This window comes from Aplidium turbinatum, chromosome 4 (assembly GCF_918807975.1).
Source record: "Aplidium turbinatum chromosome 4, kaAplTurb1.1, whole genome shotgun sequence".
Lineage (NCBI taxonomy): Eukaryota > Metazoa > Chordata > Ascidiacea > Aplousobranchia > Polyclinidae > Aplidium > Aplidium turbinatum.
In genome coordinates, this window is record NC_137475.1 from 5,229,360 (window position 1) to 5,256,451 (window position 27,092).

The 27,092-nt window shown below is 39.4% G+C and overlaps 1 protein-coding gene across 1 annotated transcript in view; it reads right to left on the reverse strand.

Annotated features, from left to right (window-relative positions):
- Positions 1 to 24,690, reverse strand: part of LOC145768851 (E3 ubiquitin-protein ligase MYCBP2-like) — a 72,583-nt gene extending 47,893 nt beyond the window's left edge. Inside the window, exons 1-35 of the mRNA XM_082580457.1 lie at positions 24,518 to 24,690; positions 23,926 to 23,989; positions 23,721 to 23,810; positions 21,318 to 21,437; positions 20,401 to 20,554; positions 19,354 to 19,488; positions 18,455 to 18,594; positions 17,773 to 17,911; positions 17,360 to 17,553; positions 16,726 to 16,875; positions 16,135 to 16,276; positions 15,552 to 15,664; positions 14,759 to 14,924; positions 13,622 to 13,786; positions 13,249 to 13,434; positions 12,659 to 12,863; positions 12,257 to 12,357; positions 11,817 to 11,963; positions 11,412 to 11,515; positions 10,621 to 10,727; positions 9,916 to 10,030; positions 9,123 to 9,275; positions 8,866 to 8,958; positions 8,035 to 8,156; positions 7,447 to 7,537; positions 6,829 to 6,974; positions 6,553 to 6,629; positions 6,008 to 6,224; positions 4,962 to 5,096; positions 4,024 to 4,213; positions 3,524 to 3,740; positions 2,439 to 2,534; positions 1,871 to 2,031; positions 1,416 to 1,569; positions 713 to 870 (exon numbers count right to left, since the gene is read on the reverse strand). Coding sequence (XP_082436583.1) covers positions 713 to 870; positions 1,416 to 1,569; positions 1,871 to 2,031; positions 2,439 to 2,534; positions 3,524 to 3,740; positions 4,024 to 4,213; positions 4,962 to 5,096; positions 6,008 to 6,224; positions 6,553 to 6,629; positions 6,829 to 6,974; positions 7,447 to 7,537; positions 8,035 to 8,156; positions 8,866 to 8,958; positions 9,123 to 9,275; positions 9,916 to 10,030; positions 10,621 to 10,727; positions 11,412 to 11,515; positions 11,817 to 11,963; positions 12,257 to 12,357; positions 12,659 to 12,863; positions 13,249 to 13,434; positions 13,622 to 13,786; positions 14,759 to 14,924; positions 15,552 to 15,664; positions 16,135 to 16,276; positions 16,726 to 16,875; positions 17,360 to 17,553; positions 17,773 to 17,911; positions 18,455 to 18,594; positions 19,354 to 19,488; positions 20,401 to 20,554; positions 21,318 to 21,437; positions 23,721 to 23,810; positions 23,926 to 23,989; positions 24,518 to 24,690 — 4,920 coding nt within the window. The remainder of the gene's footprint in view (positions 1 to 712; positions 871 to 1,415; positions 1,570 to 1,870; positions 2,032 to 2,438; positions 2,535 to 3,523; positions 3,741 to 4,023; positions 4,214 to 4,961; positions 5,097 to 6,007; positions 6,225 to 6,552; positions 6,630 to 6,828; positions 6,975 to 7,446; positions 7,538 to 8,034; positions 8,157 to 8,865; positions 8,959 to 9,122; positions 9,276 to 9,915; positions 10,031 to 10,620; positions 10,728 to 11,411; positions 11,516 to 11,816; positions 11,964 to 12,256; positions 12,358 to 12,658; positions 12,864 to 13,248; positions 13,435 to 13,621; positions 13,787 to 14,758; positions 14,925 to 15,551; positions 15,665 to 16,134; positions 16,277 to 16,725; positions 16,876 to 17,359; positions 17,554 to 17,772; positions 17,912 to 18,454; positions 18,595 to 19,353; positions 19,489 to 20,400; positions 20,555 to 21,317; positions 21,438 to 23,720; positions 23,811 to 23,925; positions 23,990 to 24,517) is intronic.
- Positions 24,691 to 27,092: the final 2,402 nt, after the last annotated feature.

The following is a 27,092-nucleotide window of genomic DNA, read 5'->3' on the forward strand; positions in this document are numbered from 1 at the left end:
TAATGTAGTACTGTATCCATCGCGTGTGTGTCAGTGTGTGTTGCGTTCAACAATTTCGTTGGTTACATTGCCAAGCAGTGGTTCACAGATTAGTAAATGTGCGATTTAAATCTGGACTTGGCGAACATCTCGAGACCCAAGACACAGATAACCTTTATAAACAATTTCGCGACTCTATCATTCTTTTTTTATCAATTTTTTTCCATCTCATTTTGGCAAATTGGATCGTCCAGGCACGACTCAAATTTTGACCCTTTGCGACCCATAGTTTGGGAACCAACTCTACCCCTCTACAATGTAGACTATTGTAGAGGGACGCATTTTTCTAGCTAGGGTATCATGACGTTTTTAAACTCAACCTAAAAATAACGACAAAAACTTAAATAAAAACATCAACGACGAAACTGCAACAAAAGGTGTCGCGACCGTACCATACTTTAAACTGATTGTTATGTTTTGGTATCAAGCATGTTAAAACCTCGGCGTTTGTCGCTTCTACCTTTTTCTAGACCTCTGCTATGTTTGGCAAATATTGTTTTTCGTTGTGACGGTCAGAAAAACAAAAAAAAGTTAAAACTGAAACTAAAAACCAAAACGAAAAAACGAAACGAGAAACAGCAATAAAGGAAATTGCACGCAATTAAAAAAAATAAGCTACTTCCGCATGAACCAATACAATAGCGCTAATGACAGTGGAATTACATTCACATACCGTCGTCTGTGCTTCGTCGGATGCGATGTGATTGGTTAGCAGAAGGCCATCTTCCATGTTGGCTGCTGAGTGGGCGGGAGTGCAGGCGATTTCAACCAACGCATAGGCCACCTCGTAAAAACCTGCCTTTTCCAGCGTGGCGGGTGATTCGCATAACCCTGCAAGGATTACGTTGTTTAATGTTGTTGATGATTAAGTTTATGTTGTGGTTATGATGTTGCATCAAGTTTTTGCAAAATATGCCAATTTAGTTTAGTAAACTAAGCTGTTTCAATAGAGTTTTTAAGTTAAAATAACGCATTTTCAGCCGCACTGTGCACAACTAAATGCTGCAGTCTTTACTTTGGAAAGCTACGCACATACCTCAATTTTACTTTTTTGCTTTATATGGCAAGAACTGAACAAATACCGCCAAAACCAGTGAGTGCAAATAAAGACGGTGCAGAACGAAAACGAAACCAGTGAGTGCAAATAAAGACAGTGCAGAACGAAAATGGACTAGACTTTCAGCAAAAACATGTAAGTTTTCGCAGCCACCTAAGCGACATACATTGGTTTAATTACACAAAGAATTTGGTAACACGCTTCAAGACCTCGCAAGGGTTTTTATCTTTTTTCGTGTTAGTTGCCGTGCGAATTACATCGCATATTGGCGCTGCCGCGGAAATGTTAATGGTAAAAAAATCAAAATATTTGCTGCTACCTTGGTCGGCGCTTGGTGACGTAATACTTTCCAGGTTGGAGAATGTCCTCGGGAAGAGAGGAAGGCACTGGACAAGGTCGGTACTGGGCTGGCAAAGAGAATCTAGCACTGCAACCAGCAAGCGGCCCATGCGCCCTTTGTTGGAGGTAGTGGCCTGGGGGGAGAAAAGTTGATGAATCTTTTAATTTTAAGTCAACTCAAAAATGATACTTGTGCGAAAACAATTTTTTGTTTAAAAATTCAAGTAAAAGTAACGTTAAAACAACCTAAAATAATCGTTCGTGCTGGATCATGCTCGTAACATAAAATAGCCGGGAACGATTAAACACTGGTTCTTGTGGGAGTAAAGTACCCAACTCTATACAAGTAAAACAACAAAAGAGATTTATAATTCAGAAACTTATGACAAAGTAGGTGCCATCCCAGGAACAGATGCCACTAACTAGCCCATTTACGTTCGTGTAGTTCTCCAAGGTCCGGTGAAGACAGCTCCACTTTTGAGGAGGAGACGGATGGAAGACCTCCATGCACTCCATCATGATTGCATGACACTCGGCCACCATAGCAACAGCGGAGGAAACCACGAGCTCTCGGTCGGGGTTGGGCATCAACAAAGCTGCGGACACAATCGATGCATTGATCATTGAATCTTTAATCAAGTTTAAAGTGACTGAGATCACAACGGTTAGAACCGGGTGCTCGTCGTCGACGTATAGATTGAAAATAACGTTCAAAAACAAAAAGGAAACCATGTGTGTAGATTTTACGTAGTTGCAGAAGAGTTTCTGTATTGGATCAAAATTGTTTCATCAAAATAATGCTTTAAATATCGACTGAACAGACAAGAACGCTAGGAAGCTAATCGTTGTGTCCTTTTAAGTATGTCACTAAGTGTCTTGTAAGACGCACCCGAAAGGAGTCGAAGCGACCGCTTTTAAACTAAGATTAAAATATAACCAAATAGGTTTAAAATTAATAAATAATTATTATCCCAAGAAACACCAGCCAATGAAAAAGCCTTACCATCGTTAAGAGCAGCATCGATTTCTCCATCGGTCAGTATAGCTTCGACCAGGCCATTGCATTGCGATATGTACCCGTATATGTGCTGGCTTGCCCCTAACAAGGTACACGCAGGTTAGCTACAATAAGATTAGCGTTGTAGAGTTTGAGGTTGGGAACTATGAATGACATGCTAACTATGATCTGAAGTCGTATACAGCCACGATAAGTTTACTGCGTTTTTAGCGATCATGTGCGAGTTTACAGAGTGATTCGGTTGCATGAAGACTGCGCTCACTCACGATAAAAACGCAAATTAATGTAAAGAAATCGCTCAAAATCAGAGTGACTGACACCACAAGGCTCAAAGAACCAATTCAGGTCTACTAAAGAACTAAGCGTTCGTCGGGATCTGGGGACGAGCTTGAGATAGTGCAAACCAGCCATTGCCTTCAACGGTGAGAGAACCACACTGAAGCGTAAAGAAATGTTTCTCCCTTCAAAACTTAGCCCTGTGGCGAGCTTTAGAAAACTACTGATCATAAAATTTTGAAAGAAAGGCCGTTGTTGGGCCATGAAACCAAAACGAAACCAAGCAACTAAGCCGCAAATGCAATGTAAGCAAATGTAAATCAATAATAATAATAATAATCGTGTTTTTATTTGCGCCAATTGCGATAACATACGTAACACTGCGATACAACAGACGACAGGAAGCAGCGAAGTGACATATAGTCTTCTAGTCAGCTGCTTCCTTTATTTTGGCTTGCCATTAAGTGTCTTTGCCGAGACACAGCCGTGTGCTCTGGAGCGGTGTCGAACCCACGTCCTTTCGAACGTCGCGCAGACGTTCTCACCACTCGGCTACGCAGCCGACATGATCCATCGGTCTTTCAGTCTTTCAAATAACAAATCAGTCTTTCAAATACATGACGTGAACCACATGATGAATGTAGTAGGTGGTGTTTCTAAAATCAACATCACGCGCATGCATTTCATTACAATGTATACGCAAAAACGAATGGACTGCGTTTCTTCCGTAACATGGCAAATGCCATTTTGTTGCTTGGTTTTGTAAGTTTAAAAGAGACTTGTTTACAAATTACCGATGCTGGGCGTGGATTGCAAGATGGCGACTCGAAGAAGCCGAAGACAAACCGAGATGACGAAAGAGAGGTTGGATATCGCGTCGGAGACAATCCTCTCGCGCACCATATCCACAACTCCGTGCGACTCATCGTAGCGACTCGACTTCTTGCTGACGTCAACAAATAATGACGTACGAGCCCATTCCAGAACATACGGCAAAGAGTCGAAGACACCCTGTGTGGAAAATACATTGTAAGTCTTTATGTGAGTTTCCTTCTCTACAAGTTCAACTTCCCTATGTGGTGTTTACACTAGTTCTTTCAACAAAGAGTCGTCGAAGTTATGGATCATCATTACAAGCTTACATAATAAAACGATATTGCCACAAACAAGCATGCGGAAAAGTTAAGTGAATAAATTCATTTTGAATTGTTCCTAATAAACAAGATGGCTTCCTTTGCAAACACCATGAAAAAGTTGTTACTAACCCCTAGCCCCCTAGGTTTAAGGAAACTACCTCAGAAAACGACATGTAGAACTCCTTTGAAAGCGTCTGTACAGGGGCGAGATTCTTGGGTTTGACAAACGTCTCAGTCTCGACTGAGGGGGTCTGGGAGGGGAGAGCGTACAGTAGCTCCGGTATCTGGCCGGCCGATACGTCCGTGCCATTGTTCGATCGCTTCGATCTCCGGAACACAAACTTGACGCTGTTGGACGAAACATTAACGTATAAATTTGATTATTTTCAAAATATAAATCAGCACTCAACCACCAAAAGACAGGAGTGGTTTGCGTTCAGCTGTGACAGACGAAAGATGAATAACAATAACTTCAATCATGGCCACCTGGAGATGCGGCCTGATTTGTCACATTTTGCAGATTTTGATTACCGCTACTGCTAGTTTTTCAGTTAACTGACATTTTCTGAGATGTTTTTACTTTTTGTTGTCTCTTAATGATATAAAAGCTTTTTGTTGCCTTGGGGAAGCAGTAGCAAATGAGAAAAAAATAAGTTGAAAAACGCTGAATCAGACCGTTATTGAAAATTAACAGTCTGACTAAAATCTTCGAATTCCAATTGTCATTGTTTTTCAACATCTGAGGATGTTAAAACCTATTGTGTCATCTGGGGAAAACAATAAAGGGGAAAAAATATAATTTTTAGAAAAATTCATTTAAACATTCGCCCAAAGTTGGCAAAATCTTGAACTTTCTGCAAAATGTGACAAATCAGGCCGTATCTGTAGGCAGCCATGTTTCAATCTACAATCAATGACACATTACGCTGAGTCAGCAGTAACAATTTTTCCTTTTTTTGATAAATACTTGAAGAGTTGTCTTAACGTAATGCAACGTATATTTGTAATTATGTAATGATGCAATTTGTATATTTGTCAACGTAGTTTTAAAAAATTGCACTGCAAACGGTTAAAAACCGTATAAAGTTGTACTTACTTGTCACTGGCCAACACATGCTGCTCCCCGTGCGAGCCACAGTCACTAGATGGCCCTGACACCTTGCAGGTGATCGTGTACCATTGGCCTCCTGAGATGGAGACCGGATCAGTGAAAAGCACATGGAACTTCTCTCTGGGAAAAAATCAAATTCAATTATACTTTTATCGTATCTAGGCTCATAAATCTTAGCTGAAGCTTTTAATTAAGTAGATGTCAAATAGCATGCCCAATTGCCCACTTTCAAGTATATCTGTGTTTTCAAGACGCTGTACCGTGCTATCGATGGGTGTCAAATCGGCATCGATGATCGGCCAGAGAACACAACGCGCGGCAATGCGATATATAGTGCATTGTCTATACTCTATAATGGTATATTATTATGTAATATGTACGATGTAGACAAATAAAACCTTAACCACAGAAAGGGCTAACATGAGTATGGCCGAAAACGTTTGTAATGTTTTAGTTTATTTTCATGTTATTTTGTTAAATGCCGTCTGGTTGTTCGATTTTATTTGTCTATGGTTAAAAAACATTACCTCTTTACCAAAATTATATATGATGTAATACTAAATATAAGAGAAACAAGACTTGTTAGACTTTACAACCATAAAGACTTTACGCTTTATTGCTGAGCACAGATCGAAATTTGCTGACGTCTAACTACCGCAATACGGGGAACAAAGGACGTAAAACCGTGCACTATCTAACTAACTGTAAAGACAAACATTCGTTTGGAATTGAAGTGTATCCTGCACTGACTGTTAGAAAAGTGTCTTTGTAGTTTTTAAATCCGACGTACACAAACTCAAACCTCTTTCGGAGACATAACAAACTTCTCATATACAGTACCGTATAACACCCAAGCAGGTTATTAGTTCTGTAATTTTTCAGTATTTAAAAAAAAATTAAAATATGTTAATGTAAGAAATTTTACTATAAATTTCATGTTTGTTTTATCATCAAACTAATTTAATGAATGTATAAAAGCGACATTTCGAAACAGAAACGTTTACGCGACGAAAAATTCGAACACTTTCTACCTGAATCCGCACTCGTATGGTATACGATCAGTTTCCACCATCTGGGTTCCATCTCCTTGTGACTCGGATTCACCAGCTTCTTCGTACACAGCTACACTTACACTGTATTCCCCCCGGCCTCCGAACACGCCAATACCACCCAACATAATGTCTGTGTCGGTCATGAAGCGAATGGCTTCGGTTGAGTGAACAGAGTAGCCCCACCCACCTCCGTGACCTGTATGATTGGTCGATTGAGTAGGCGTGGCAAAACAATTAAGCTACAATTTTAAAGCAATGGTTCCCAACCTGGGATACAAAAGAGGTTTGTGAAAGCATTGATTTAGGAAAACACATTAAAACTAAATATGTTTTAGCGTAGCTTTTCACATTTTCACAACCACCGCTTTAAAGCATAGTACGGCCGTGTACGTTCTTGTATAAGACTATATGGAGATCGAGGTAAGGAAATTAGGACGTTTTACGTCTGCACAATATTCGATTAAATTTATTGAACTGGCAGCACTGATAATGAGGAAGATGAACTCAAAATGACAAAAACTTACTTTTGAATCGACATACAGAGTTGTATTCATCCGCGGTGTGCTCGACAGACTTCCCTGGCTGCTTGGTCGATTTCCCGCTGCAATTTATTAAAACAAAAACCCACAAAAGGTCAAAATATATCTATGTCAGTTCTATTTAATGAAAAAAATGTGATATTACTGTACTCGAATAGACATAGCATTGATACAACACAAAAACTTATTCTTCAGAAATAACAATTCTAAATCAAAGTATAACATGGTATTTCAAACTCAATAGTGACACAAGTCACCCACCTCGTTTCGGCGCTTTCTTTTTCGTCACTTCCGCTGGTGTTTGCTCCGTGTGGACACCTAGTGACCAAGGCGTTCAAACACGATAACAGGTTCAAACCGGCCTTGGTGCGGGTGGTTAGTGAACCATGACGGAGAGGGATGGCAAGCTGGATGCAAATGCATGTAACGTCAATAAATAGATCTAAAAGTTCTTATTTCATGTTTGCGCAAACCATGTTATACACTCAGCAAATGGACATTTTCTGAAACACGATGGTACGTATTACACTTTCAGTCTAATATTAGTAACTTCACACCATTAAACATACGCTAGAACGCACACAAAAGGACAAGTGATTTTGATAAGGTATCCGTTATCAGACGACAAAATAAGTATCGCAACAATGTGACTTAGAAGGTCGCTTTCCAATATTATCATTCAAGTGTGGTCACCAGCTCATTACATGGTCGACGTCCGGAGGGACCCGGTTTGACACCGATCAGGGGCAAAAATTGAAAGCGAAAAGACAAGACGGCCTGCTTGAAGGTGGGCACTTAGATTGGCTTAATTGCATCTCCCAGCCTACTCTACCAACCCAATGTTCACTTGAAAAATATTTCAAAATAAAACACACTAACTTGTGGGGAAAAGGGGTAATCTTCATTCGCGGTATGCTCATTGGCTCCACACAGCATGAACGATTGAACCGACCAATCAGAAGCGTTGAAACTACAAAAAACAAACGCACGGTCACGCTTGAACAATCGCGTCAAAGATCATCTAATCAGTTTACGCAAAGTAACATGTCTGCATTTTTTAATGTAAACAGATATTTCGCAGAACTATGCACAAAAATCTTCACGCTTAGCAAAAATAATAAAGTTGTGATTTTAGGGTTAAGCTGAAACGAAACAACAATTACCCAGACACCTCTTTTCATCGAGCACACAACCACTTTTTTATGATTACAAAAAGGTGTTCAGATTCTCATTTAGGCAAGCAATAAGCCCTTCACTTTTTGAGTAATAAAAGTGCGTGATGGAATGTAGCCACAAGAAAGCATTCTTTTGAAAAAACACTGGTTATTGCTGATTTTCACACGCCAAGCTTATGCGTGTTCAATTCCATCCAACAACACCGTAACAAGGCAAGTTGATTGGAGTGGCATTATTGAAGGCAGTCGAAAATTTCCGGTTTGACGTGCTAAGCTTGGAAACAGTTATTACCTCCACAAGATGTTATGCGAGGTGTCCACGCAAACTTGGGAATTCTCCGGCAAGTTGATGCAGCCCTTGCTGAAGTGGAGACACTGGGAGGTAAGCTGATCCATCAGCAGCAACTGAGGACCCTGGAAGATAAGAAGTAAATGACCAGCAGAAATTGCCGTTTCTACGTCACTTTAACTTTAGGTGACGTTGAAATCAAGTTAAAAAGTTATGCTTGCTACTTCCCAGACAGCAAAATCCGTCTTTTTGCATTGATTCAATGTCTGCAGATTGTAAAAGTGACATATCCATCTCTGCAATGTAAAAATCACGGATTTTGATGTCTGGTTTGAACAGCATGGTGAGCTGTGAATGATAAAATGAAACTCTAGCGATTGATATCTTGAGTCGAGTTATACATATTTATAAAAATGAGCTTAATTCGGCCATAGTTTGTTTGTTCGAGTCCCAACTAGGTCATGTGCTGTCGCACGTCACTTTATCTACCAGAACATAAAGATAGACAATAAAAAGAACATCTAGGTATTGTAAGATTACTTTAACTTACAAAACCAACATCAGAATACAAGTGAATGCAAAGTATACGTTCAGCTTCATAACCTTGCAAAGGTGCAGGCAGCGTACGGTGACGGTGAGTGTTTTCTTTTTTCACCAAGTTCCAAACACATGCTTGATTTCAAATACACGCTAAAAATCAATTTTTGTATCACATCATTTTATTTTGACACCTCAGCCTGCAAATCAATCTTTTTCCACATTGATTCAACGTCGGCAAACGTGGAATCAATGTATATAGAACTGACTCGGTGACTGAAGCTTTTAACTTCATACCATGCTATCGTTGTCAGGCTTGTAGCTGATCCCAATGAAAGAACTGTCCCCAAATATCTTCGCCTGCTTCAGTTGGTCAGCACTCAATAGGACCTTGAAATAAAACATGCAGAGATTGGCGTAGCAGAACAAGCCCACTGGATTGACGTAACGTCAAATTGCGTTACCTACGTAGCGTAACGTTACTTTACGTGATGTCACGTGACCTGTAATGGCACGAGATGGAACGTGACGATTTCAAAAGAATAGCAACATACCTCCTCATACTTGACAAAAGTGGATGTTTGGCTGGCACAAATCCAAGACACACGAGGCACAGTTTGCTGGGCCGACTTTTGAAATGGCAAGATCAGGCGCGGAATAAGAACATCTTTACTTTTGGAATCTTCAGCCTCTCCAAGTTGGCCATGCTATATTGGGAGACACATAAGAAGGTGGATTAACACCACACAAAGTCATCTGCACTGCCGAGTGGTAAGAGTCCTGGAACGACGCTCGAAACGGCGCCGGTTTGGCACCGCTCAAAACCATGCGGCTGTGTCTTTGGCAAGACACATACAGTAAAGGCTTGCCAGAAGGTGGACACGAAGATTGGCTTGGCTACCTTGCCTTCCCGTCTATTTAATCTAAACCTTCAACCACCGGTGTATGCCTGGATACGACGAACAAAACCACACGAAAACATGGTTGGAAGGCAAAGATTGCAGGTTAACAACAGATTTTTATCTGAACCATCAGATATGCTTCGTTTCTTTTGGAAACAAGTGCAAATATGTGGTACGGAGTTTTTTTTTATCAATATTCACATAAACATTTAAAAATATAGACAACCATAAACGCTCCACAAAACGCGTTTAAAAGAATGCTCAAACCACAATCTGTTGGCAATGTTCAAAGTCACCAAAGGCGGTACGAAATATGAGACAAATCAGATGGCGGTGTCTTTAAAAGACATATTTTCAACAAAAATCAAAACAGTTAGGCTATAAAAAAGCAATAACAGAATCAAAATAATTAATGATAAAAGAGATGCTTGGAAAACACACTCACATCATTGCTGCCACATCCATAAACAAGTCCGTTGTCGGTTAGAAACAATGTATGGTGGCTACCGCACGATATCTCTGTCACTTTGTAGGGGAGCTTTAATAACTTTGGAGAGTTTCTGAAAACAACAACGTCTTAGGAACAAAAACATTTAGAATATACACCAAATGCAGTGACTACACAAACAGCATAATCCATCACTTTTACATTGATTCAACGTCTGCAGACGTTGAACGTAAAAGTGACGGATTTTTGCTGTTTGTGTAGTCATTGCATTTGATGTAATTCGCTCTGCTTGGCATTGAGCACTTATGCTTCATTTAGAATATATTTAATTTTTGTAGCAATACCATCAACCACCCTGCGTAAACCCGAATACGACAAAATGCTGATTAAAAAGCGCCAGCTCTAATGTACCAAGACAGCACGCACGGCAATGAACAGACAAGGTAGTCAGGCAAGCGGTAACAAGATGATATGTAACCTGCAATACATTAGCCGTGCATGGGTGAGAACAGTTTTGGTTGTATCGACCTACATCCACAGCTAGGAGATCAACCAGGCCCACTTAAGTATACTGTGAACAACGAGCAACTTTGCAAATTATACGCTTTATTTCAACTGAGAGATCAACGCTTTTGTTCAGGCTCATATGAAAACGAAATAGCCACGGCAGAGAAAAAACAAAATACAGTGCATACAGCGTACCGGTTTGCTGTGTCACCTAAGCCAAGCTGACCGTGATTATTCTTCCCGAAGACACAAACGGATCCATTGTCAGCTAGTGCCACAGTATGATGGTCACCACAAGCTATCTGTGTTACGGAATATAAAGATTTTAGTTCAAACTTTAAGTATTGACGATTCGTTGATTTAATGTTTGTACACAGGTAAAAGTATTATTCAGTGCATTTGATTTGTTGTGCTTTCATGTTTTGTCACATAATCGATACCCCATATAGCAAACCAGTCATCTTTTATATTGATTCAACGTCTGCAGACGTTGAATCAATGTAAAAGATGACTGGTTTGCTGTATGGGCTAAACTAGAATTGTCTGCTGTCAATCAATGCACATATACTTGATTGACGTTTGTGTTAGCTGTCAATTGATAGACAGATGTGTTCCAACTTATGTAATTACTTTCAACTTGAACATTTCTTTGTTTTTTTTCAAGTTAAGTGTCGCAGTGGTTAGCATCTTTGCCTTGGTTCTAATGGTCTAAGTTCGATTCTTGGTCAAGATGGGTCGAGGTAATATTTTAGTTTGTTTGATTTTGTCGGCGAAATATAATTATGACTAACACCAACAAAAATGTAATTCGCACAACAAGGAAGGCTGCAAAATACCAAAGTCAGTTGCTACCAATAAAAATGATAAGGTTAAATGGAAAAAATTAAAACAAAAATAACTTAGCGGTTATAGATAACAAACGAATTCACTGCGATATTAGAATCGACTATGGGGTCAAAAGATGCTTTCCACATCACAGATGTTACCTTAATAGGTTTCCTTGAAGCGCTTAGTTCCTTTGGTAGACTGATTTGAAGCAACGACAGCAGCATCATCTTGTTCGCTTCTTTCAATACGTCTTTGCTTGGGCCTGTTGGGATATTTGGAAAAGCTGTTAAGGAATCAGAATAAAAAAATGACTTATTTCATCATATCTTTTGCCATTATTTGTCTGGATGAAAAACGCATCCGACAGCATGCGCGATACATGTGTTGTATACCGGCATGCCAATGAACAGAGAAAAGTATCAAAACTTCTATTTCAATCTTCTATTTTGATACTAAAACACATGGCAATGGCTAGCACAGACACAAACTATTGTTTTTGCATTTTTTGTATTGCAATGTTGTCTCTCTATGGTTAATGCACAATAATTTAAGAAATGTCTCACTTTTGTTTTCTCTTGCAAGTGAATTGCCACTTTTCTTCATATTCTTCTGATGCAAGAGCAAGGCCAGTTTGTTGAGGAATGGGGAAGAGGGATCACCACCCAGTGGCTGCATTTCCGGATCCGGAGAAGAGCCAGACTGGAACTCATCTTCGAAAAAAAGAGAGTTTAGTGAACACAGGAAAGTTACATCAATAAGTAGCTGAAACCAAATACCCGATTTATCAATTGTAAGAATGGAAATAATTTTCCAAGAAATTTCTCATCACTCAGTACACGCAATTATATTGTTACATTTGCTAGAAAATGAAACGACCATAGGAAAGCAAACTTGCTACAAAACATCAATCTACGAGCACAACGACTGGAAACTAGGCCTCTTTATTTCGAATGACATTTTTGCTAATTACAAAGCAGGCAAACACGCCGTGTGTTCCTGGTACCTCTTCGCTTTCCATCAGCATTCCCATCAATTTCTCCAGCGCAAGTCCGGCAGCATCCACACTCAGAGCATCCAGACCATCCTGCTCCACACCCACACGGCCTGGAGGGATACAATGATAAATTTAGCTCCGTGTAATACGTCACTGACAAGGCTCTCACGGCCACACGATAACTCTCTTTTCACCCTGTTCTTATCTTTGAAACACTGTACACTGTACAGGGTACAACTTTACATTGCAATGTTGCCTGTGCTTCGGGCTTGAGAATACAAAGCCGTTTTTCCGCCTAAGACTTTTCACTTTTACCATTGCATTGAACGAAGCAGTTTGCTATGAAAGAAAAATCATCCATGCTAGTTCGTGGGCGTGTATCATCATACAAGATTTCAAACAGAAACTTACATTCCCGGGTATCTGCCATCGATGGAAGAGTTGACGCAGCCTGACCCGTAGCCCGTGCATTCGCAGCATACAGCGCATATGAGGCAAACTTCCTTCTTCCATTTGTGCTTATCCGGGCTGCAGATGGGGGCGATTGGGGCATCCCGGGACGGAAGAGCGATGGAGCCCAAGGGATCTTCCATGGATTTATCTTCAGGCATGGACACTGATGGAAAAGGGAGCATTACAACGGGAAACAAACGAAAGAAACTCATCACATAGTGCACGGTTTTACGTCTTTTGTTCCCGTATTGCAAAAGTTTTTTCCTCTCGTTTTACTTCGACAAGGAAACTCGAGCGTCACAGCTTGTTTTTAAATAAACTTTGATAGCTTGTTTTATAAATTTACCACCTTGCAGGGTAGTGGAATATACTAACCCTATTTTATTAGTGTTCAGTCTTACACAGAAATAACAACATGAATGGTAGCAACAAAAATGTTTTGGGTGCGTTTCGAACCGACTGAACCGCAAAGACAACAGCCTAAAAAATATTTTTAAGAAAAGAATACTGGCAACAACTTTTGAACAAAAAAGGAAACAAAGCCTCACCGTCTTTTTCAAGCTCAACTTCGGCGATCCTCTGGGTAATTGACATGACTCCCTCCTGACGCCCGCACTGTCCTCGATTGTTTACCCCTGCCGTCCATATCCGGCCGTCGTTGGACGAAACCACAACGTGAGCCTTCCCTAAGGCAACTTGTGCCACGTGGACGTCGTTTAGAGCAGAAACAAGTCCTGTAAAAGTGACGAGTTAACTACAACAAAGATATCTCGTATTGCGTCTATGCAGTTACTTGAGTTTCAATGGCTCAGGTTGTCTAATGTTACAGTTGTTACCCAAAATTTAAAGTTGGCATGGTTTTTCAGATAACGCGTAAAGTTGCCAATTATAGTAGTGGAAGCGCGAATCTGGACAGTTTACCGGTTTTGTTGTCAGCTTGGCCTGAGTCCTTTCCGAATAAGTAAAGCTTTCCTTCATCTGTGATCAGAGCGCTCGTGCCCGAGTTACAATAACCACCCACAGCTATTTTCCCGTTCATACATTTCATCAGTTTCGCTTTTTGAGGTGGTTGCCGACGACTTTTAGCTGTGAATGGAAGAGTTATTAAAAAGGTAATCTGTAGTTGAATGTTTCTGAAGATCTAGTGTCTAAATGTCTAAGAAGATCTGTGAACCTGGTGTTGAGATTTACATATTGTTTTGGTGGTTTCTATGAAGAACATGATTCAAAATGAATTCGAGAACTGCAGAGTCCGTTTATTGCTACACCACCTTGTCATTCATGACCATTGCATGCAGTATATTCCTTAGTAAAAAGGTACATTAGTCGCATACTTGATTTGAAGCTTCGAGAAATAATATTAGCTTCTCATTATATTCGGCCTTCGACACTGACGAGAGCAGGGTGGCCAGTTCCTTTCTCTCGGCGGCCTTCTTTCATCAACTGCGCCCACCCAATTTATTACACCCTGGGTAGAGGTGAGCGGTGTTTTTCAACTACCAGCTGAAGCTGAGAGTCAAACTAGAAACACATAATTGGAAAGCGAGCGCCTAACCCGCTCTGCCATCTTCATAAGCAAGAGAGTTAATTGGTACTAACTCGGTGAAATATGTCCTGACACAGATAAAAATTTGAGCAACCTCATCTCTGAAAGCAGAGGAATTGACTGGGTTAAGGGCCTAGGTTGTGGTCAGTGCCTTTCAATGTCGCCATACGGTCGTCCGGCTATAGCTTTGAAAGCTAAGTAAAAAAAATGGCAGCTAATCGATGCGAGAATCAAACCCGGTTTTTCAGCATCGACGGCGAGTTTTCCAATCACCATATATGATACATTATACAGTCGTCATCTCCGCCTGAAGCAGATTGTGCATCAACATGGGTTATCTGCCTCCATGAGTCACAGTTTTGAACTAGCTCGTCCAGTGTCGCAAAATTGAGTTCGGTCCATGCCTGGATGTTGTCATGCCATTGTTGCCAACCACTACGTCACTACAATCAAATAAACTTCAAGTTGTTTCTACAATACTCTAAGAACAGTTAAAACAGAAACAAACATACATGCTTCCCCATCTTCTCCTCTATGTGCTGTCCCAGTGAAGTAAACCTCTCCTGTTTCCGATATGAGAATCGCGTGGCCGCCATCGGACGCCACAGCGATGTGGGTTATTTTGTTAGTCGTGGGGAGAGGAAGAAGTTCGGGGCTGGTAGTCTTTTTATGCTTTCCCTGAGCATAAGATGAGTTTAGTGTGGGTTTAATCGATTGCTCGGTGTGCTAACACGCACAACAGGAATAGAAAACGCTTTTGGGGGATGTAAAGAGTTTCAAAACCACATTACAACCGCTGTCTAACTATCTGAAAAACTATCTTAGAAACCTTTCACATATTAGTTATAAGATTTTTGTTGGTTCTAGGCTGTAACAACCTGCTCGTTCAGTTACTAAATATTAAAGTAAAACAAAGATACCGACAGATCAGTGCTATATGCCGCAACAAAACCACTTGTTATTTCATTGTAGCAGAATTCATAAGCCTGAAGTGGGTTTGTAAGAAAGCCGAATAGCAAATAGATGGAAGAAAATATATTCCACAAATTGCAATAGCTGCAAGCAGGGCCGTTGAAAAAATATGTAGGGTGTGTACTGTGTAGGCACCAGCACCAATCAGACCCTTGGACCACAAATCAAGATATTTACAAGAAAAACGCAATGTATTCAATGCGCTTTCGTTTTTTCATGTTTTCCGGCTAAAATTATCCCGCCCCCTGTCAGTGCTACTGGTTACAAGCAAACTTCCGAACGGTTAGCGGCAGAGGCAGATTATAATATGCAAATCAACCAACAACAATTTACCTTTAGGCCCAATGCATCTGCTTTACCAGCGAAGAAAACCTGTCCTTTGTCGCTTCGTGAGACCATGAATTTATCTCCCAAAAGAAGCTGAGACATTTCAAGATGCTCCTTGTCTAAACAAGTCGAAGTCAATGATAGTTAGCGACAGTGATGAGATGATATGACGAATAAGCATAAGACAACCAGAGATATTTTCAATATTCTAAAAACTGTAAATTTACATTTTTGTTTCCTCTTCCAAAAATTATGCATATCACTAATGGAAAATATATATCCAGGGCTGGGAAAGCCTCTTTGGAACCTTGAATGGATGGCTGAATTATTATTCAAAAAGTATTTTTGCTCTTTTAAATTGTATGCATAAATGGACCAGATGAAGCAACGACAGGCGAGGTCCAGCTACGACAAACTCATCGTAAAGGTTCAAAAACAGTATCCTGGTCGACCATAATATCAAATAGACCGAATTTGTGAAATTATTCAGCTCAAATATGATAAACAGCATGTATTACAATGCAACCATTAATGTTGAATGACAAACTATTATGTATCAAACAAAGGATAAAATAACTATTTCCATCACCTGGAGCAGTTTCTTTGACCGGATTGAAGGGTAAGGACTTGCCAAAAGTTATCAAGTGCCGTTTGGTAGGTCTGACTTTGACAGACGATGATGGAACGAACCCCGTGTCGCCAACCACGTAACTCTTGAACAAGTAAGCTTCCTGGACACAAGGTGATCAATTAGGAGTTGAAAAAAGATGCTGGGGTGACGAACTCTAACCTAATGGTTCTTAAACTGGGGGCCAACAGACTCTCAAGTGGTCAATGAAAGAGAAGTGGGTGAAGAAGCCAATGGAAACAAGGATCAAGCATCAAGCTGTTTCATAACATTTCCAAAACTAAACGTTTTCTACAACAACTTCTAGCCATGATCCAATTTTACCAAAGTGGTTAACCTGGTTATTTCTGATAGAAAATGAAGCTAATAGAAAGCGATTTGAAAAAGCCAAAGTGTGATTTTAAATATTTCAAAAACTAAAATATAAAACACGTGCTGTCTTAATACACTGTACTGAGTACAGTACTAAGCCTACTGTTTAACAATCAAATTAAACAACTTTTGAAAGTCTAGTTAAGAAACAAAACCTACTTCAAGGTATCTATAACTTACTTCTTTCGGGACAGGAGATATCGATCTCGGACCATTTTCACAGAACCAAACTCTATCCTCAGGTTCAACAATATATTTGAATTGGCAGCTCAAATCATGTCTATGGATCAAGCAAAAGCCGCCATTTGAAGTTAGAAGATAAAGAGAATCCTGTAAAACAGTTCATAAAACCGTCGCAGTACAAAGCAGATATACATGAATGTACAAAGCAGATGGTCTTGAATTCCCCACAACAACATTGTCTGTTAAGTGTTAACTGCGATTATTGTATATTGTTTTTAGTTTGCCTGTTTCCTAGTGAATAATGGACCTAATGGTCTGATGCAAATAAATCATAATAATTACCATTCATACAAGAAAGATATACTAAAGTTTATCAAGGCTGAAATTTTCAATAGTTAATTCATACGTATGCTCCAACACAGCATTAGTAGGTTGAAATAAAAACTTCAACAATATCAAGTTAGATAATCTCAGCAGTTCTCTCTCTGCTATATTGTTTATAGTTAATTTTTTTAATTTAGAAATTTTAATTCCACTAGCAACTTAATAAGAGCAAGCTGGAAGAAACTACAGCAGTACATTGTTGATAAAACAATTGTAGCACATGGACCAACACATAGAATATACTTACTTTGAAGTAGAATAAATGTCTTGGAATATTGACATTTGATGCAGAGCAGCCTTCAATGTCATGTATAGCACGTTGCTTATAGACGTGGCCGTGGACCGTGGAATTGTATCCAGTGCCAATTTTGATGAGTAGGGAGTTACCGAATAGAGCATAGAGATACGAGCCGTCGCATTGTAGGGACAAGATCTTTGCATCTTTGTCATCTAAAAGCAAATAGTTACACCTTTGTCAAAAAGCTTGATATGTGTCGCGTAACCTTACTTTTAAATTGAAAAAACGCTGATGTATTTTAAAATATTGCATTTAACTTATATCATTCAGTTAGAAAATACTATTATCGGGAACTCTAATCACTGAAATTACCGCCGGGCAGTAAACATAACAATAATAAAAACAAAGGGAGGTTTACTCACGCGACGCTAACTCGACAACAGGCCATGCGCGGAATAGCGCCCCTTGTTGGATACCAACTTGCAGTGGGGTAGGGATGTGGTCCTTTCCCAGTACTGCAGCCAACACTGTCCGCTGTAACTCAATGAAAGTTGTTGGGACCTGAGGAGATGCCACAAGATGAGGAAAAGACACAAACGTTGTGTTTCATCAAACTTGCATTGTTTTTTCACCTGGTCACGCAAAAAGGACGCAAAAACAATTTTGTTTTAAACGTGTCTGTTATTACGCTAATGAAGTTTGGATGAATGACATTGACACGCCTTCGTCAGCCATCTTCATTAGCATAATAATACATACGTTCTAATGCACTTTTTGTGTGGAAACTGACAGACAATACTCTCGGTAGGGCAACAGTTGATTTCATATAAAGGGCATATCATTTCGTACACTACACAACAATGCGGCATTATATTTTTCTTTTGCTTTGATATAAATCAAAACACACTTTTAAAAACTTATATACAGATAGTTTCCTTTCAAAATACATGGAACTGGTATACGCGGGGAGCAACTGATAACTCAAAACCAGCATCAACAAAACAAATTATTTGGCTAATTGGTGTTGGATTTCACCAACTTCCATATGCCATTCCAATTTGGGGGAAAACGTTAGACAACTTAATTATTTTCCAGAAGTCTTACTTTTATATACAGAGGCCCTTTCTGGTTGGAACAATCAGCAATAAACGACGCTACAACTGACAGGATCTTTTCAGTGTTGCCCCATGCAAATACCAAACTTAATAGACACGAACAAGCCAGAGAAGGAATGTTGCTTGATACTGAAAAAACAGTGAAATTAAAGTAAGAATGTAACGTTTTAAAATCACATTCAAAGTGGTTTTAAAATTAATTCAAAAAAATACAAGAAAATTGAACCAATGATTGTGCAAAATATGAGGTTGTGGGGTCGGGCGAAAAATATCCGACTCCGGTTTCAGTGTCATCAGATTTTTTTTTGTTTAATTTCACTTAAGTTGTAATCGAAATTGATATGGCAATTCATAAAAACTGACAAGAACAAACACTTCTATATTATGGTAAAGGTTTAGAGCGCAAATACGGAAAACAAGAAACAATATTTTGAAAAAAATGCAAATTTTATTGTTCATCGTATTGTGTCAAGCTGGAGTTGGCCTTTTTTTTAACGACTCAACTCGACAAGCCAAAATCCCTCCGATTACGACCCCACGGTTCTTGTAAAATAGGATTGAAAACTTTTACTTTGTAAAGTACGGTAACGTCGGTAACCATACAAAGTATAAATAGGTCAAGCATTTCTATTTGTTTCAAAATTTGTATAGATTCGATCAGATATGACTGGCCAAGAAAGTAGTGTGCTGACGTGCTTACGTACCTCAAAAATGCAGCAGAATATGACACATGCATAAATCAGAACTGCATTCCATTATAGCCTACATATTGGATTAAGAATGTATCTGCGCATATAGAGAAATTACATAAAATCTTTGAAAAAGTTAATGGAACTGAGACATAAACTCAAAAATCTTACTGAAACTTAGGAAAAGACACATACGTACTTTTCGTAGTATCGGCAGCCGAGCCGTTTTCAGGCAGTGATGTTTTCAGACTTGCCTCCATGCAATCCTCTGCAGCTAATCCAACATTATCTTCCGGCATCCGTGATAAAACAAGAAGAGTTTGAAAAAGATTTTCTGCAAGAAAACATCGCATTCAATAATATATGAAATATCAATCGTTCTATCTCTACTGCTTCTCTGGGGTATACAAGCAAAAGCATCATAGAAAGCAGAATGATAGCGTATTTCAGAGTGAAAAGTGCTTCTAAATTTAAGGTGTTGCGACCGTGCCAAATTTTACGGAATGGCCCGTTTCGGTGAGTCCGATTCGGTGAGTCCGATCTCCATTCGGTGATTTTTTCAATTGTTTTTTTTTAAATATCGGGTACCGTAGCTTAATTATCATTGCCGTTTTAGGATTAGGAGTTAGGGTTAGAGGTTAGGAACTCACCGAATCGGACTCACCGAATAGTAGCAGACCCCAAATTTTAAACTGATTAGTTATTATTCTATTTCGGTCTCAAGGACGTTAAAACGTAACTTGCGTTTTATAGCTTCTACATTTTCAAGACCACTGCTCTGTTTGGCATGCATAGTTTTTGTTGTGATGGTCAGAAATACAAATAAACTGAACTAAACGTAAAACTCCGTGATAATAAATGCAAACATACGAACAAGCATTCAAGTCATGATACAGTATAACCATGTAATTTGCGATCTCAGCCATACCTAATGTTCATCTCCATTGCTGATATAATTGAATATTTTTCCACAAACGATAAAATGTTTCCAAATAACTGCTTACTACAGCAAAAACTTATCCAAATTACACAATTAAAAATATAGAAATAAATAATGCATGTTAGGCATATTGCATAGTAATTTAACAACGCCTATAAAAATCGGCTATGACTTTAACTAGAATAAAACATTGATTCAACGCCGCTCACCATATCACAGAAAGTTTTCTGTTAGAATACAAACAACAATACAAACCTGGATTAAATCACCGGATTAAAACTGGACTACTACTACTACAATACAAACCTAATACATCTTTAGGCTCATTCTTCATTGCCTCCAAGTTTTGACCTTGCAACATATTAAGTAACGCTTGCAAGGCTTTGCAACACAATGCATTATGTTGTGCGGCCGTTTCACGTATCAACTCGAAAACTCCCACCAACCCCAGTTCAATGACCTAAAAAAACATAATACTTGTTTGTATATTTGTCTTAAATGTTTGTAAAAGAAAATTTGACACTAATAATGATCTTTTAATAACCCAGTGAATACGGTAGCCTTTGAAGCTGAATAGCTTCAATTTTTGGTCATAGTAAAAGCTCTAGTGAGGTGAGCCCAAAGCGCAGTCATTAAAAGTTTGTCTTTTTTGTTCGATTATATAAATGTAAATATTTACAGAATAAGACTGTCTTGAAAGAAGCGACATCTTTCATCATGTTTTTCTTACTTTTCAATTCAATGATTGTGAATGTATCACATGGACATACGAACATTGCATGCATTCAAAACAAATTGATGAAATAACCATCACCGCATCACATGTCCCATTTGGAAAAGCTTAGTGACTTTGGAGGCACTGCAGCCAGTCACTAGACAGTTAATTTCTGAGACAACCTTATGAATGTCCAGTTTTTATTTACAAACTACTGTATAGGCTCAATAACTTTTGATCTATGCTTCTTCATCACTCATAACTAAACATGACCTATATGATTCTAAGATGTAAACTCATTCAACTTGGTGGTGGTAAGCGAGCGGACAACTCAATTAGAATCATCCCAGGTCGGGTGTTTAACACCAGACAACCCGCATTGCTATACGATTTCACTATGGTCATACAGAATTAACCCTTTAAACATGAAACAACCCTTGAATAAACGTTAAGACATTGCAAAACAATTTGAATTAACTGGTTTTAATGGTATAAAATCTAATCTTGCCTGTGGAACATTGGTGCGAGTTTCTGAAGACGATGTATCATCAGTGGATCCTGTATCTTTGCTGGAAGTTTGCTTGTCTGCTTTTCCCAGTAAAGCATGGCATTGCTCAACATGCTTGATCTGATGTACAGCAAAGTATATATCATTGTTACAAAGCTACATCAAACAAAAAAGGATCAACCTATGTCAAGAAACATAAAACTAATATAATAACACTAACGTGTTTACTACAATTTTAATTTGATACAAAATAAAATCAAATGATGTTGTGCCACTGTCTGCAGTTATAAAATGATAGATAGAAGTCACAATTCAATACTGTAAAGTGTATACGGTATATATATGCCATTTTTATTCCATGTTTAGAAAAAGTTAAGTTATGCAACTCATCCAATAAATTGCATCAGATTGTCATCACTTGACTGAGCAGTCACTGGTAAAGCAGCAACTAAGTGATCATGCAAACCATATTCTTCCTTCCATATTGTTGAATAATGTACATTGGCAGTCAGCTGTGGAAGGAATAGCAGCAACGGACAGCAGTTTCATGCCAATACTGGCCCAATAAGCAAAGTCGGTTATGTGCAACTGCTGACTGCAAAGCGTCAATCTCCACTTATCACAATAATTTGTGCAATGGAAAATGGTAATTGAGACATCGTAACCAGTGGATTTGTTGAGACCAAATTGCAAGAAAACGTTATCTTCTACGATTGTTCTCATCTCAGCTGGCTGCCGATATGCATATGTTAAAAACAGAAGATTTATCAATGACTATCCACACCATAGGTGCCAACTTTTCAAAAAACCTTAGGGGGCAAGAAAGGTGATGACGTCATAACCGTAACGCTATGTTACTCAATTAAAATAGTATTTGATTAAGCTTAGTGTCTTGTTTATATTGACAAATAGGTCGCAAACCGAATTTATTAGAACCGCTGCTTGAAAGGATTAGTTTTACACATGCAGTACGCCTAGTCGTAAAAATTTTGATATTGTTAGCTCATAATTGGAACAGTTGGAAAACAAAACGATTCGTTTCCTTTTCGTGTGAGTGAATAACAACGATCAAGACAGTGAAGTTGTCAAAATAAAACGCAAAAAATCATGATCTCAAGCAGAGTGAAAACCCGCTAGTTTTATTAACCTCGTTTCGCTAATTACTTACTTTCAAAGCGTTGACAACGACGAAGTGTTTTCTCTTCTGTTTTTTATTGAAAGTCTTTGTAGTCTTTTATTGAATACAGTAGGCCATATAGTACATACTCGAGTAAAGGTCGAAATGTTCGCAAGTGATTTTCACCTCAAAAAGGCAAGTTCAACTAACACGGGACATGCTGTTGTCTCCAGCTCGGCAGTGTTCAAAATAAACGCACTAAAAACCATTGTCGACGTAGATTACGGAGTGTGAAATTGCGTCGGCCTAAGTAAAAGTTTTGAATACGTTTATTTGCAATGATTCAAACTTAATTTTCAAATTCAATGATTTCTTGTCAATTCTAAACTTTATGCATTTGTTGAGCAATATGCAAAGCTCACGAGACAAAACAGAAAGAGCTGTTTTAAGAGATCATTTTTTTATTTTTGCGTGTAGGATATAATCGTTCTTATTAATGCGTAACATTCCGTGATCATTAAGTCGATGTCAAACCTTAGCGGCCGCATAAAACAATGATGTCAGGTTAGCTAGGTGATAATAGCGGTAAAAGACGTTGTTAATGCAAGCAATATCTGCGACCAAGACCATTAAACACCTTTTCTTTTATCGGGTTTCGATTTAATTCTCACACATTGCGAAGAAAACAATGCGTTCTGTTGAATCATAATTGTCTCACAGCGGGAAGACCTCGTTGAAAATAGCGCGTTTAATTTAGCTGGTTTACTGAATATTGCAGTGAATAGTTACGTGACTATTCCAGCAGCGTAAGTTACTCTACCATCTACTTTGAAATTTCCATGTGCCGTATGAGAAAGCCATGCGATCAGCTGCTGTTTTGCGGGCAAGAGCAACGTAGGCTTTTCTTGCTTTCGGCATTCTTTAAGTCAGTTTAAATTATCTAAATCTCTTTTGCGAAGTGTTTTATCTTTAAAACACTACTTGTAATGACCAATTTTGTTGCCCCTCAACCATAAATTTATGGGAGCGCCGCCCCCCAGAAGTCGGCGAGTATGATCCACGCGCATGCATATTACACATTTTATCAATAAGTGTCATTTCTTGTACAATAATTATTATCATTAAAACAGTTTTTTTCTTTGCCATAAATATATATATAAATAAAATGGCATTAATATATATAGTGTTTGTGAGACAACTATCGGTGATTTTTCAAAGAGCATAGATTTTTCTTAGTAACACCTTCAGTTTAATTTCAAAATATTACTCATGTCATCTGGTTATACCTCATGTAATATCCTGCATTGCAATATTGTTGCCGATGGATTGGGGGTTAATAGAATTTGAAGAGATTGTATCTTCTTTGGAATTTCCACCTAAACCATACCGGTAATTAAAAAGAAATCCATTACAGATTATATAGATTAATGTAACATATATACAAAAATAAAAATGTCATTTTAGGGCTTTTCAAAAGTATCTTTTACTTACTGGTGGAGTAGCTTTGACTGTCTCTTTCTTTTCATTTCTTACATGTCCCACCAAAAATCTATTCCTGGGAAATACATAAAAGTTGATACGGTACCGAAACGTTACAAATGTAGAAATACAGACACATAATATTACAGAACACAATAATATTACATACAGATACACATGAAAACATGTGTATCTGTATCACCAAATGCTTGATTTTCTTTTTTTGTATGTGTGTTTGTGTATTTACTGTATATATGTTATTTAGGCCTACATCACCAAGCTTGAGGTGGCTGCTGACTAGATGACCGTTTGGTCTTTTCGCAGTCTCCTCGTCATATGACACACAACCGATTATTATTGTATACTTTGTATTCTTTTCATGTTTGTGTTTGTGACAAATAAATGAACTGAACTGAACCAAACAGATGTCTAAAAAAACTTTCTGGGCCCTGAGAATTCAACCCAGGTAGACTTTCTTCTGAAATGTATAAACTAAGAAATGCATTCAGCTTTTAAAGCATCATCAGTCATTACTCTTTAACGTGCAAAAAGTATAGGCTATATTGAAACAATTGTTGCTTTTAAAACATATTTAAAGACAAACCTTTCAAAATTCATAGGCAGTCTTTGTTTTCTTTCAAGCTTTCTTGCACTTTTAGGAGCATTTGATGATGATGCCTTCGGTGCTGCATCCGGTTCTATTCGAGGCTGAACAACCAAATCAAAAAACTTTTTTTCTAAAGGTTCTGGGCCAGTATTTTGGATAGCAGCTGACATTGTGTGTATATATATCCTTCAACATCAATGTTCAACGTAAATTCACTTAATTTTAAGTCAAATTTTAATGACAATAACAACAAGGTTCATCACAAAATTTCGACTTTTAGATACCTGTGAATCATAGGCACATTAGAGGTATCACAGCTCAGCTTCCACATATAGCCTACTTCACTTCAACTCAAATTATGATTAATTATTTTATTTTGGATCTTTATCCTCCAACTGGGAAAGCTTCTTGCAGAGCTTAATCCTGGCAGTTTCGCATACTTGTAGAGGCTTTGAATCACTGACGCAGGCCCGGTCACCGAGATTGACAAATTGAAATTTCCAATTGTTGAAGTATTGTTGCCGGGGAATTATTCCATCAATGAAATGACGCTGAATGGAGAGCAGTCCTATATGTGCATCGCTCAAGCGCACACCCCGAAAGTCGAACCAACGCCGCTTGATCTTAAAGCTTCTTTGTTCCAGAATTAGAAATATAATTGTAATTTAAGCCTGATGCATTGGTTACCGTATATCAGTAATTAAGTAATTTAAACCTGAAGTGAAAGGTGCCATTCTCGGTTTATGGCAAACATGTCACATCTTTCATGCCAATACAACTTCCATATTGAACAAGTCAGGGTAAAGACTTTGTTATCCTTTTCTAAATGCAGTATAATTCACTTGTCATCTATAGGAGAAAGTGAAAAGTGACAACATAGGCAAAGTGACATTTTAGCCAAACTGGTGCAAGTATGTGAACAAAAACAGAACAAAAATGTAATATGCCAGATTGTTTTTCATTTCAGGTTAGCCTACTCAACAAGCCAATAGGGGTTGTGACAAATTTGTGGCAGTGGCACCTGCCGCGGCACCTACCACCAGTTTGTGTGGCACCTGCCACAAGTTTGAGCAACAAGCAGCCTAGTTCCACAGCTGATGCCTGATTATCCAGACCAGTGGTTCCCAAACTTTTTCGTCCATGGTCCCCTCATCACCTTTGAAACAGAATGTTTGCCAACAGACTCCATAAAAATATCAAAAGCAAGGTTAAAAGCGGCTGGTTATATATTCTACCTTTTTCTCGACCTTTGCTATGTTGACGTGTATTGTTTTGATATGATGGTCAGAAATAAAAAACAACTGAACTGAAGCTACTGTTATTTGAAAAGCAACAGCATGTCAAAACGCTTGAGTCATGTTATGTTATCTCAGCTTATCTCAGTTATCTCAGCTTATCTCCAGAACTGGCGACTGAAACTCAGCGAAACCAAAACTGTGGCAGCAGCTTTCCACCTACACAATCGGGAAGCTGATCGTGAGCTACATGTCCACAACAACGGAAAACCTCTGTCCTTCTGCCCCGAGCCAAGATATCTTGGGGTGACATTAGACAGATCGCTCACATACCGCCACCATTTGGTGTCACTGCGCAAGAAACTGACATCCCGCGCTGCATTACTGAAGCGCCTGGCAGGCTCTAGCTGGGGGGCGAGGGCTGACACTTTGCGAATAGCAGCCTTAGCCCTTGTCTACTCTTCAGCAGAGTACTGTGCACCTGTCTGGTGCCGCAGTGCTCACTGCCGCAACATCGACACTGCCATAAACAGCGCCCTGCGCACAGTGACCGGATGCCTGCGTCCCACACCATTGGACAATCTCCCCATTCTCGCTGGCATCCAACCTGCTGAGCTTCGTCGCGAAGAAGCCACTCTGTCCCTCGGTCGACGGGCACTGGAGCCTAATCATCTTCTCCACCACAAGATCTCTGCCTTCCCAAACGGGCACCCCCGCCGACTGAAATCAAGACACCCATTCGTGCCAGCCGCTCGGCTTCTGATCAACGAAGCTGACGAACAAGACATCTCTGCGGCTACTTGGGCGGACCATAAATGGCATTCTGAATGGAGGTCAAGCACCACCAGACTCCATTCATTCATCCCCGACGCCGACGCGCGCCCCATCGGCCTGACACTACAGAGACAGGCATGGGTGCGCCTCAACCGTCTCCGTACGGGCGTCGGGCTTTTCCGCTCAACCATGCACCAATGGGGAATGGCTTCTTCCTCCTCCTGTGAATGTGGTGCCGAGGAACAGACCGCAGACCACATCATCAATGACTGTACCATCTTCAAGCCACCTAACGGAGTGGAAGGTCTGCGCGTCATGGATGATGAAACTAAAGACTGGCTGCTCTCTAGCAGCCTTCCAGTGTAGTCCGGGAACATCGTGAATCTGGGGTGGTAAAAGGATAGACCCTCGGCCCCAGAAGCTCAGACGACGACGACGACGATGTTATGTTTTCCTTTACTGGTTAGCCTACTCAACAAGCCAATAGGGGTTGTGACAAATTTGTGGCAGTGGCACCTGCCGCAGCACCTACCACCAGTTTGTGTGGCACCTGCCACAAGTTT